The sequence below is a fragment of the Mixophyes fleayi genome, chromosome 4, assembly GCF_038048845.1.
Source record: "Mixophyes fleayi isolate aMixFle1 chromosome 4, aMixFle1.hap1, whole genome shotgun sequence".
Taxonomy (NCBI): Eukaryota; Metazoa; Chordata; class Amphibia; order Anura; family Limnodynastidae; genus Mixophyes; species Mixophyes fleayi.
This window is the reverse complement of record NC_134405.1, coordinates 177,940,827-177,953,519: the sequence shown is the minus strand read 5'-3', so window position 1 is coordinate 177,953,519 and position 12,693 is coordinate 177,940,827. Positions and strand designations below refer to the sequence as shown.

The window sequence follows — 12,693 nt, the reverse complement described above, 5'->3', positions numbered from 1 at the left end:
AATATATAATATACAGTCAAGACCATAAATATTGGGACTTCGACACAATTCTCATATTTTGGGCTTTATACACCATCATATTGGATTTGAAATGAAACAAACAAGATGTGCTATAACTGCAGACTTTCAGCTTTAATTTGAGGGAATTTACATCCAAATCAGGTGAACAGTGTAGGAAGTACAACTGTTTCTATATGTGCCTCACACTTTTTAAGGGACCAAAAGTAATGGGACAAACTAAACAATCCTACATTAAACTTTCACTTTTTAATACTTTGTTGGAAATCCTTTGCAGTCAATTACAGCCTGAAGTCTGGAACGCATAGACATCACCAGACGCTGGGTTTCATCCCTGGTGATTGTCTGCCAGGCCTCTACTGCACATGTCTTCAGTTCCTGCTTGTTCTTGGGGCATTTTCCCTTCAGTTTTGTCTTCATCAAGTGAATGCTCAATCGGATTCAGGTCAGGTGATTGACTTGGCCATTGCATAACATTCCGTTAGCCTTAAAAAACACTTTGGTTGCTTTTGGAGTATGCTTCGGGTCATTGTCCATCTGCACTGTGAAGCGCCGTCCAATGAGTTCTGAAGCATTTGACTGAATATGAGCAGATAATATTGCCCGAAACACTTCAGAATTCATCCTGCTGCTTATGTCAGCAGTCACATCATCAATATATACAAGGGAACCAGTTTCATTGGCAGCTATACATGCCCACGCCATGACACTACCACCACCATGCTTCACTGATGAGGTGGTATGTTTTGGATCATGAGCAGTAATGAGGGAATAGCCCATACATGTCCATGAAATAGCTTTTGAGTCGATTGTCCCATTACTTTTGGTCCCTTAAAAAGTGGGAGGCACATATAGAAACTGTTGTAATTCCTGATTTGGATGTAAATACCCTCACATTAAAGCTGAAAGTCTGCAGTTAAAGCACATCTTGTTAGTTTCATTTAAAATCTATTCTGGTGATGTATAGAGGCCAAAATATGAGAATTGTGTTGATGTCCCAATATTTATGGACTTGACTGTATGCAAAATATAACTAATCAGTGTTCTCCTCAGGACCTATTTCCTGGGTGATCCACCCGACTGGTTTTTATTTGCCAACCGGCTCTTGGGAGTCCTATTATGTTAGGACAAACCGCTGTTTATCCTACTATAATAAGCGCTATGTGAGCACTGCAGCTAGCAGAGTTTTAGACCACTGGCCTCGAGTCTGGACAGTCCAGGCAGGCAGAGGTTCAGCTGCCAGGCAATTATTTTAAAAAAATAATAATAAAAAAAAAGTGTCCAGACCAGCCAGCAAAGTGGACAATAACTTCAAGTCTTTAGGAATAATATTAGTTTTGTCAATAACCTGCACCTTTGTTTTTTTTTAGTTTGTTTTTTTAATTATTATTGTTGCAAAATATTACACTGCACCCACCAAGCTACTACTTAAAGCCACCTGGCTGACAAAAACAACACACAAAATGCTACAGCTTATGTGTTCATACAACTTTTTATGGTATGTGATCTAAAAATATAACTTATTTGGGGGGGGGGGCTGTTTTAAGAGGGAAAAAATAAAACCCTCATTTAGTGGAAGACCCATAAGTATTGTATAAAATAGAATCATTGTCCAATGCCAATACTTATTTTTCTTTACAGGAAGAAAACCTTTAATTTTCAAAGAAGATGTTCTCTCTGTGCCAATAGCAGAATTAAATTATGGTTTATGTTTAATAACCAAAGAAGCTAAAAAACATGATGGCACCCCATATGATGCAGATATGTTGTTTTATTTGCTCCTTTGCATACAGAAGGTAAGGCTTGACTAAGATTGACCCTCCATTGCCCTTTTATTACCCCCCTTCCCCCCAAAAAGAAAAAAATATATAGTTTGGCTTTAAGTAATACAATAAACATGCATTCAATAAAGACAACTGTTATCTGTAATCGAATTAATTCTAACTACTTTAGTTCTAAAGAAAATGAGACCTATCGTATGCTTCCTATAAAAATATTCTTTTTTTTGTTTGCTCAAGTAGCAGAAAACTAAACTACCTGCAGTCTTTCATTATATATTGTGTTATATTTCGTAATTATTGTGTATATTCTTCTATTCTTGCATGGTGCATTCTAGAAATGGTCTCAATTTGTTTCTTCAGCATTTGTTTTGTGAAGACTAAATTTACAGAGGAAACATTGACTTTGATTTGGTTATTGATGATTGGACAGTTTATAACAAGGGTTTATTATGAGTTTGTGTAACTTCTGTTTCCGTTTTCTTTTCTAGCATATGTTTGATAACAACAGGATTGATAACATTTTTGCTGATCTCTACTATTCAAAATTTTTGGAAAAGCTTCATGAAGTGCTTAAGGGCTGGTGTCCAAGAGTAAATCCTTTTGGTAGGGGGCTATCAAGTTTGTCTAGTACTTTCACTAAAAGTTTTGGTACATAGTGATTTATCACCCTTTTTTTTTTTTTCCCCATAGGTTATATCCTTTCCAGTTGCATTTCTGAAGAAATGTTATGGGATTGCAAGCAATTAGGTGCCCATTCGCCAACCACTCTACTTTTCACACTAATGTATTTCAACACCAAGTAAGAAAATATAGGGAATGTATTCATATTCATCATATTTTATCATTAAACAAGATGTCATTAAATTGGCTACTTTCATTTGAATGTCTTGTTTATTTCCCTAATAGCAGGCTCAAATCATTGCAAAATTGTATTATTTTTTTACACGAATAGATCGTGCTATTTCCATCCTTTGAGATTTTCTCTTAAAGGAGAATGCCATACATTAATTTATCATTTCAAGCCTTTTCCACCTATGAAACATGTCATTTAATAGACTGTGCTACTTCATGTCTATACTTTTAGAGGCTGCAGGAACCAAGAGTTGCCTTCTCCTGACATCCATGCTGTCTTGGCCAATCTAAGTCCCCATTCCTTGCACTGTTAATGTGTTTGCTTTTATTCATCTTCCATTCACCATATTAACCATGCCTTAAGAGGGGGAAGGAGAACATTTATATCCAGTCTGCTCATTAGTAGACATAAGTGGACTGTGACTCTTTTGCTATTTGTTTTATTACTGTGAATTAAGCCTTTGGGCCTCATTTTGAGTTAGGTGTAAATACAGCTAGAAGGTGTAATTTCGCACCTCTGCAACATTTGTAGGCCTATCTATTTGGCAGAGAGCATCTTAGACCAACTTGAATTAGCAGCTAATGCTGACCATTTTTTGAGTTGTACCTGTAAAGTATTTTTCACTACATTGGAAAAATAAAAAATTGCATCACAACATGGTTTGTCCGAGTGCAGATTTAGCACCATTTAGCTGGATTTGCTCCTAGCTTTGTAGCTATTTGTTTATTCTTACTGCTTTATTTGCAAGGCTTTAGGAGGGGATATTATTTTAACCACGATTATGTTGGAGGACATGGTTGCAGGTCATAAATTGCTGTTACTTCATTTCTTATCATAATATAATTTTAATGTTGGATATGTAAGGGGTGGTGTTGCGCCACAAGTCACTTACTAGTTCTCCCCCCCCCCCCCCCAGTGGGTGACACTTTCCTTGTCCTCAGCTGCTTTTAAGAGTTCTATTATTATTGTAGGGTGTAATAATGCAGTTTTGTGTGCTTTGACTTGCCATTGACTGTATCATGGTTACGTTCATGCATGCATGATCTTTGATGCACTTTCTCTGTTTACAACGGTTGTAAATGGAAGAACCAATTGTAAACATTGTATTGTTTAGGAAGAACTGATTTGCATGCTAATTTGCATTCCTTCTTTCTTTCCAAGGTACTTTGTTTTGAAAACTGTAGAGCAACATTCACAGTTGGCTTTCTCCAAGATTACAAAGCAGACCCGGAAGAATCCAGGAATAGGAAAAGACAAAAACTGTACAATACGCTTTTTACGGCTCTATGGTCAAGTTCAAAGCGGTTTAAAAGGTGTGTGGTACTTGATGTGGTGATGTGTTTAAAGACCTTGCTGATTTGTATGTTTGCCATCTCCCTCTTCCACACACCACACTGTGACAGAATCCAGTTTTGCATAGGGTTAAGAATGAACAACTAGGGGGGTGTGAAGTAAATCTTTGGGAAAAGTTCTAAACCAAAAGAGTTAAATAAAACACTGGGTTATGGTTCACCTCTAAGGGGAAAAGCATGATGAAACCTCCCTGTTCCTCTGAATCTTCCTCAGTTAGCCCAGCAAGAAGACAAGAAAATGAGTAGAGTAATTTGAAGACATGCATTCCTAGGTGGATTGTTCTGTGTTAGTCATGGCAAAGGGGATTTAATGGCACATAGAAATCCCTATTTCTCCTTGAAGCTGTAGGGGCACACAGATGCATGTCAAAAAGCCATTCTCTATGGGAGGAGAGGAATGCCTGGGAATCAACAGCCACTAAGACTATCTTCCTTCCAAAGACTCTGACGTTAAAGGTGGCAATGTCCACTATATAAAATTTAGAAAAAAAATTGTGGGTATGATAGGTTTGCATAGCTGCCACCTTTTCCCACAGACGTCTCATGACAGACTACTGGCCACGGTGGTGAGGTGTGCGGTCTACCCGGAGGGCAACATGTAGCCTGCCAGAGTCCTCAATATAATACAATATAAGTCCTCTTATATTTGATGTCAAAGCGGACATTTTGAGTTCTGGATGGATACATCTGTGCACCATGCTTTGCTTCATTGGAGTTAGAGAAAGGTCACAAGAATAGGACCATTGTTTTATGTAAAAACTTGGTTAAGAATAAGAGATCCTTATTAAGGTTTATCTTGTTTTTTATGGAAGACTTACTGAAAGGAGTTGCTGACTCAGAGACACTGATAGCTAAAAGAATAAGTAGAAGAAAAATGAGCATCCAGGTGAGAAAACAAATGGAGCAGAATTAAGAGGCTTAAAGGGAGTTAAGGTACCGAGGATATATAGGAAACCAAAAAGGCGGCCTAATGTGTCCCATACCTGGCATTAATATACTCACTGAGGGCAGAATCCTGCACTTTAAGAGAACTCCGAGCAACGCCTTTTTACACAGCTACTCAGGAAAAAGGAACAAGACAAGAGTGCTTCCACAGCACAGTCTGAATAACCGGGGCACAACACTCTTGTGCTTACAAATCATAACTTCAACTGCCATTTTGTTAAGAGCTAGTCTGTTGATCCTTGATTTAAAGAGGGAGCAGAATTTCTTACCGAAGTGAAAGGCACGGAGATTGACTGACCTAGATATTGATTAGTGCAGTTTGGGTGCAATGAACAACACCTGCATCCCAACTGAGGAATCGGCAGAGTTGGGTTGAAGAGAGACGCTAATTGGAAGGGCCACGGAACCACCAGTGCGTTGGCGTAGCTCATTGATCTGGTGGCACAGAGGGGCAGCTTGTAATTTTTTCCAGCACTAATTGATCACTTTCCAGGGACACCAGATCAGCACAGTGTTCCATAATAAAAGTTACAGTTACATTGGTCTGGTTCAGGTGCTGACTGCTGGGGAAGTCTGCTTCCTAGTTGTCCACTTACACAAAGTTTTGTGAATGATCAGGTCTGTAAAACTTTTCTACCCACTGCAGGGTGGGAGATGCTTTCCTCATGGCTTTGGGGGCTTCAAATGCTTTGTTGACGGCTCAGATAAGCCACCAGTCAGTTGAGGTCGGACTGACCAGCCCTTGAAGAACAATGTGCTGGTGCTTAGGGACATAGGGGAACTCATCAAGCCAGATGAGTTCCATAAACTCCTTAAAGCAGACCACATAACTTGGACACAAGAGAAAGTTCTACAGACTCTATTCCAGGACATTGAGGTTCGTAATGACTACTTGCCACATCATAAGCGAAGTGTCTCCCGTTGCCAGAAGGGAAATATCCTTCCGCCTCCAGAGAGGTTACCACCCTGTAAAATAGACAGATGGAAACCTTCAGTTGATTGAGAGACTTGTTCTGTGAGCAGAGTACAATTTAAATGGAGTGTGTTTGAGCTGCAAATTCACTGCGTTCACGGTTAAAAACAAGGTTCCCACTTGTCTAATACAATATTAATTGGTAGTACTTGGACAGAAGGGGAAATATTCGCTCCAGTAGAGAGTGGCATGCGGGGGAGGGGGGGGGGGCATTACTGGTGTCTGTACTTAAGATCAAAACTGGTATAAATTTGTGAAGGCAATGCTACAGTTAAATGGTGGTCTCATCACCACAGGGACAGGGTTGTTTGGAGGGTCTGCTGGATACTGGGTTGGTGCAGGAGCAGGACCTGTTGAAAATGGTTATTGCTGTCAACTGCGCTTGCTTGTTGCTTTCTCAATCTTTCCCTTTGGTAAACGTTGCTGCTACCTTGGTGACAATCGTGCTGCTGACCATCATGGGGAACAACTGTCCTGGCTCTGTTTCCTGCAGAAAGAATGATAAAAAAAAAAAAAAGCACCAGGCACAGATGTTTGACAAACTGGTTCTTGTTTCACGACTCCGCTTTGCACTGTCTTCTTATTCCAACAGTGCTTCACCACCAGTAGCTGCTCTGAAATGCTAATGACTGCTTTATTATTGATGGCTGATAAAGCTGTTGCCTTAAAGTAGACATCTTTCACACCACCAGCCACAATTGTTCTTCCACTCATTTGGGCATGGCCATCTTTACCTTTTTCATGTCTTTGTATGTAATATTCTTGTGTGCTGATCCCTTTAGTGTATATATAATACATAAGTCTTTGATTTACTAATACAATATAATACACTTTTGTCCTTGGGGAATAATGCTCTCTGAAGTAGTGTTCAAACGGAGTTCCAGGAACCCTATGAATGTCAATGGGATCAGTGACTACATGTCCAGTTTATTGTCCAGCCAAGCAACTCCAGGAGCTGGATATAGTAAGCTGACTATTGTAAATGTCCAACTTCCTGAATGTGTCCTTCATAAAGATTATGGGAAGTGCTTGTTGACCCTGCATGTTAAGAAAGCCATCCTTATTCCTATATTGTCTTCCCATATGGTTGGCAACCAGAAATTTCCCTCTGCTCATGGCTTTAATCACAGAATGAAGCAACTCCACCTTTAATCACTCCTGGGGGGAGCAATTTGTTGAGCCTTCAGATTCCACAAAGGTCAGAATGAACTGTTCGGACACCAGGAAATGATTGGAGTAAAAAACCTGACCCCTCTCTGTTCTGTGACGGAGCAGATGGGCGTAGCATTCAGCAGTCCTTGAATGGTAAAGTGTAAAAAAAATTTGCAGTCTGGGAACTGAAGAGAACAGTAGGTTTGGAAAGGATATCGGATGTCTCTAATTGATGGTGTGCACCCAGGGGTCAGAAACAGTGTCATTGATGAGGAGGAAACAAGGTTCATCCACTTCAGTGGCCCCGGATTCTAGTTAGGATAGTCGGGAAGTTTTAAAAATCACCAGCTTTGGAGTTTGCTGTTTAGAAATTCATAATTGCTTTTTTTTTTTTTTTTTTTTTTTTTTATATCTGCACTGTTCCCTATGAGGCAGCTTAGGCCACTGAGAATTCTCTGATTACAGTTTTTCACCAAGAAAGGAGCTGTTCCAAAACAATATATTTTCTGAAATTACTCTGCGGAACTTTTCCGACCTATAGCATTCTGGATTATCTCTAGTCCGAAGAAGGCCTTCCCTGAAAAATCATAGCCAGGGACCTTGTTAGAAACATTGCTGACAAACATAAATCGGAGGAGCTGTGCATGGCTTACCACAAAATTGGCTAAGGATCTGATTATTAGTCTCATCCTCTGTATAGAATTGTATGTCTCTAGGTTATTAAAGGCAAGCTCCCTGGTAGTGCCATTTTTCAACCTAGGAAAATAGGTTAACTAAATCTTTGGCTTCGTTAGAAGTAAAAAAGGCATTTCCTTCATTGGGTGCTGTGGGCAGTTTACTCCATGTATTTAAGTTTTTGAATATTCACCTATGGAAGATGCACTTTGTGCCTTATTTTTAAAATGACATCTTCAAGTTTTCCATAGATTTCATTGTACATTATATACTTAAGTTAGAATTCCCTTTTCCATCTTTTTTTCTAAATGGTGAACTTTAACAAATTACTCCTAGATTTGCTTCTCTAAGGTCATTGCAGAAGTCTGTTCTCTTGGGCATGATGTTTACACAAACATGAATGCTCCAAACAAAAAAATGCCCAAATTTCTGCTTTTATATAGAGGGCGGTACCACTTTCCGTTGAACAAATAATTTAGTGGACTTGATTTGCAGCACCTGGCTCAAATTACCCTTTTTACTGAACTGAAACCAGTGAAGTCATACTTGCTTTTTCAAAAATGGTTTATTCAGGTTTGTTAGTCAACAAATAAAATCTGTTACTGAATATTATATTGTATTTATCAAATGTTATGATTTTGACTTTTTTTGTTAGTCATGTCCTGTTATATAAAAACACAGATTTGAAAGAGAAGTATTTCTAAAATATAAGACATGAGTGTACACAAACACAGTGCAAAAAATCCCTTTAGTTCAATTAGGAGGTTAATGGAGTTTGATAAAATGCCCACACTATGGACAAGGTGCCACCAGGACCAAAAGAGTATGGATGACCTATTTTGAGGATAAGTCTGAACCCTTCAGAAGTGTGTGGAACAGTGTCTGTTGGATTTCCCTGTTTTTAAGGTTTGGTGATATCCACAATCAATTGATATGCTATTCCTTTAATAATGCAATCATTACTTGCCATAAGTGCTGCTCTTTTCTACAGTGGAAAATTGTTGAGTTAGAATATGAAATTTAAGAGTGCACTGCTGAAAATTCCTTCTATAATAAACTATATGCAATGAGATTTTTTTTGAGCTTTTGTGGTTTAATATGCACAAAAAATAGCTACAAATTTTAACAGCAGTGCATGTGTGTCTGATGTAATTGTCAGGTACCACTTCAGTTTAATAGAGCTGCATTTTCCAGTAGAAAATCGCTGGTTTGACCTCTTACAAAATGATTTAATTGTGCATGTGAACGTACAGTATATGTAGAGATTTTCAAATGTGAGTTTTATTGACAGCCACTGTGAAGAAATCTTCAGTGTGACGCTAGTAATGTTTGAGCTGCGCTTTTTCACAGAAAAATTGCTAGATTTAATTGAGCAATTTGTTTTTTTTTTCCTGCTGATTTAAAATTATAACATATACATACACACAATGTATTGTGCTCAATTACCAAAAAATGCAAGTATACACTGATCAAATATTAGTGGATAATAAGTGTAAGTACATGTAAACCAGTCCTAATAATAAATATTTATCAGAAAACAGTGAAGGCTAATGGTATTGCAATATGTGGTCAAATGTATGACTCATAGATACGTGAATATTAACTGAGGGACCACTGGAATATGAGACCAAAACCAGATAGACTGGTTCTATTACACCTCATTTTATTCTAAATGGTGATGACCAAAGGTTTAATCAGCAGATGGTCATACAATAAGGTGGATTAAAGTAAAAACAATGAAACAGCCAGATTCCACAAAATAAAAACTAGTGATTTAAAATCATGACTTTAAGTTCTGACCTTTTTTTCAAGTAGTCATTGTTTCAAGCTCATTCAGACTGTAGTAGTGACTGGCACACACATCTGTGGGAGACAGCAGGCTTGCACTCCACTGGATGTGCTGAGCCACCTTGCAAGCTACCAGGAGCACACCATGTGTGTCTTGCTGGACATTTCCTACATCCAGTTTTTTCTAGAACCCATCCACAGAATGTGTGGTGGGTTTTTTTTGGGGTTTTTTTGGGTTTTTTTTGCTTGTATCGAACTATTGTATGTAATTTCCAAACTTTGCGATAACATTATGCATAAATGAACTCATCACTATTTCAATTACTTTTGGACACTTTTGTTTCCTAACAGATTCCAGTAATTATGCTTTATATATGAATAGTACATCTGATTTTTGACAATAGTGTAGTCTAGCACTCGCTTATTATATTTCTTTAGTATTTAGAAATGCTGGACTGAAGAGAAGTGAAATGTAAAGTTTGCTTTTTTTTTGTTTTGTTTTTAGTAACCGAAGAAACTTACGTGGAGCAGCTTGAAAATCCAGATAACCCACTACAGTGTCCAATCAAGTTATATGATTTCTATCGCTTTAAATGGTATGTTCTTGAGCAAATGTTTTATTCCATATAAATTTTTAAATGAGTGGTGGCCGTAAAGTCTTTGTTAAGAAAGATCAGTGTGAGAAGGGGACTTTTTGGGTAGCCACCAAGAGACCAATGGCTAGGTTAGAGTTGCAGGAATAGTTTTACTAAAGCTTCTAAATAAGAAAGTGAAGGGTTGCCTATAGTAACCAATCGGATTCTAGCTTTTATCTAGAAAATGATAGCTAGAATCTGGTTGCTAGGGGCAACCGCTCCATTTTTCCTTTTTAGAAGCTTTACTAAATATACCTCAGTCTTTCATGGCAGGTATAGGATAAACACTGTCCATAGAATAAGAATAGTCCACACACTTCATAAATTTGTGCATTATGAGAGAGTGGCAAAAAGAAGTGTACCAGAAAGTATAAGAAGATTTTTTTTGATCTTAAACCAAGATTAATGCTTTTTCTTAAAACAGAGAATTGACTGCCAAGAAGTTGAGGTTTTTCTTGATAATTAGAGCATTGTATGTTGATCAGTGATGAGAATTCACAATCCAATTTGATTCTATCATACGAGAAGATAAGAAAAATTCCAAAGGGGTAAATACTCATGGCTAATGTGGGTATAACTACAGATTTAGAGATACAGGATTTCTAAATTCATTCCTATCCAAAGATTGTCTGTTTATGTTGCTGTTGATCTTATGGTATTTCTTTGTTTTTTGTTTACAAATGCCTCTACAGGGTTAGTGTTGTTTTCACATGGTATTTCTTCTTCAGTCCTCAGGGGGCTCGAGGACCCACTGATGCCTTCTATTTGGTACCTGAGCCAGTGGTTGCACCGAATAGTCCCATCTGGTACTCTGGGCAGCCTGTAAATGAGGAGGTGATGGAGCAGATGTTGACTCGTATATTACTGGTTAAAGAGGTCCAGGAGGCACATGCTTCATCCCGCATTTCTGCCTACTAATCACTTGCTTGTATATCCATATTGTTCAATTATTTGTATATACAATTTATTTGTAAAGCATGAGAAAACTGTGCAGAATCTTTACCTTAATGTACTTTATTCCACAGGAAAATCGAATTGCTTTGAGTATACAAAGCATTTACTGACCACAATCCATGTTTATATGTTTGCAATGTACAAAAAGCACATTTTGCAGATTCAATATTTGTTCTTGATATAATTTATGCTGGCACTACATTGAGCACTATTTAACACTGTATATACATTGCTGAAATCACTTGTATGGAGAAAATGTCCACTCCAAATTACTCACTTTTTATGTAAATATGCTGCTTTGTTCTGTTTTTTTGTTTTGGTTTTTTTGTTGTCTTTTTGCGCATATAAAGACATGCATATAAGGTCAAGTCTTACCTTAAGTCTGTATGATTAAGAAATATGTACCATGTGAAAGACTGTACGTATGAAATCATTGTTCGTTTGTAACAAGCGCTTGGCAATTTTTATAATTTATTAATCTGTTTAGTGCAATGCAGCCATAATCATGTTCCAAATGAAACATGCTGAAATTATGGATTCGTACTGTTTGTTTCCTTTATAAAAGGAGAATGCTTCCATGACTGGCTTACTTGCAGAGGAACAGAATTTCCATGGAAATGATCCAGTCTTTTCAAAATACTGACATTTCAATCCTTCAAGATATTGTCTTTCTAATTGTAATAGAAAGATGAAACAATATAATTTTTAATTTACTTTTTTTATTATTTTGAAAGCAAGTGTAAACTGGGTTCATGGGAAGCTTCAAAATTGTTGGATTATTTCCAGCTTTTGTGTTTGACGTTGTGGGTGTAATTTGTGCCTAAGTAAAATGTCACTACAGATTTGACACTTTATTGGTTAACACCTACTTTTGTGTTTGCACAGAAGGATTGCACATCATGCTGAGAAAAAAAACTATACAACCTTACCTCAAAAATCCAGTCATACCGTGCCTTAACACAATCCAGGCACTTGGATTTCTTTCAGTGGTGACTGTAATGTAAATTTTGATTACTTGTGTTTTTAGTAAGTTCACTTTTACAGGGAGATTTGTATATTTTCACAAAGAAAATTTAAAATGGAAATCACTAATAGGAAAAAATGAGTTTGTTATATCTGATGTATGCTAGATTTCTGGTATATTTGTTATTTAATACAGATTGATCACTAATTTTGATTTGAAATAAAAATTGCAATTGAATGTATTATGTTGACTTTAGAAACCTATTTTAATATAGTTCAGCATCAGTTTATTGGGATTCTTGCCAGGATACCCTGGGTGTCTACTTGCCAGATTGAGACATTTTTGAATGGTTTTATTCCTAGTAGATCAATTTGTAATACCCGGCTGTTGCTGGAGTTTAGCTGCGATCATCCTCAGCCAATCAGAAAATGTCAAAGGTGTGAACTTATTCTGCTGCATGTTGATGACTGGGTACACTTGTTAAGGGACTTCCAAAAGAAGTCAGCAGGCAGAACTGCATGATGTGACAAGTTTTATGCCCTTTTTTAGGTATGCACTGAAGCACAGGTGAAAAAAAAAAAATATATATATATATATATATAT

General features: G+C 37.4%; 1 protein-coding gene across 4 annotated transcripts in view; it reads left to right on the top strand.

Annotated features, from left to right (window-relative positions):
- LOC142152342 (transcriptional regulator QRICH1-like) overlaps positions 1-12,331 on the top strand; it is a 41,931-nt gene extending 29,600 nt beyond the window's left edge. For all 4 annotated transcript variants that reach the window (XM_075208899.1, XM_075208902.1, XM_075208898.1 and 1 more), the window contains 6 exons: positions 1,660-1,814; positions 2,288-2,402; positions 2,490-2,598; positions 3,814-3,965; positions 10,043-10,133; positions 10,901-12,331. In XM_075208899.1, the coding sequence (XP_075065000.1) occupies positions 1,660-1,814; positions 2,288-2,402; positions 2,490-2,598; positions 3,814-3,965; positions 10,043-10,133; positions 10,901-11,090 (812 nt within the window). In that variant the 3' untranslated portion in view covers positions 11,091-12,331. The remainder of the gene's footprint in view (positions 1-1,659; positions 1,815-2,287; positions 2,403-2,489; positions 2,599-3,813; positions 3,966-10,042; positions 10,134-10,900) is intronic.
- The last annotated feature ends 362 nt before the right edge of the window (positions 12,332-12,693 follow it).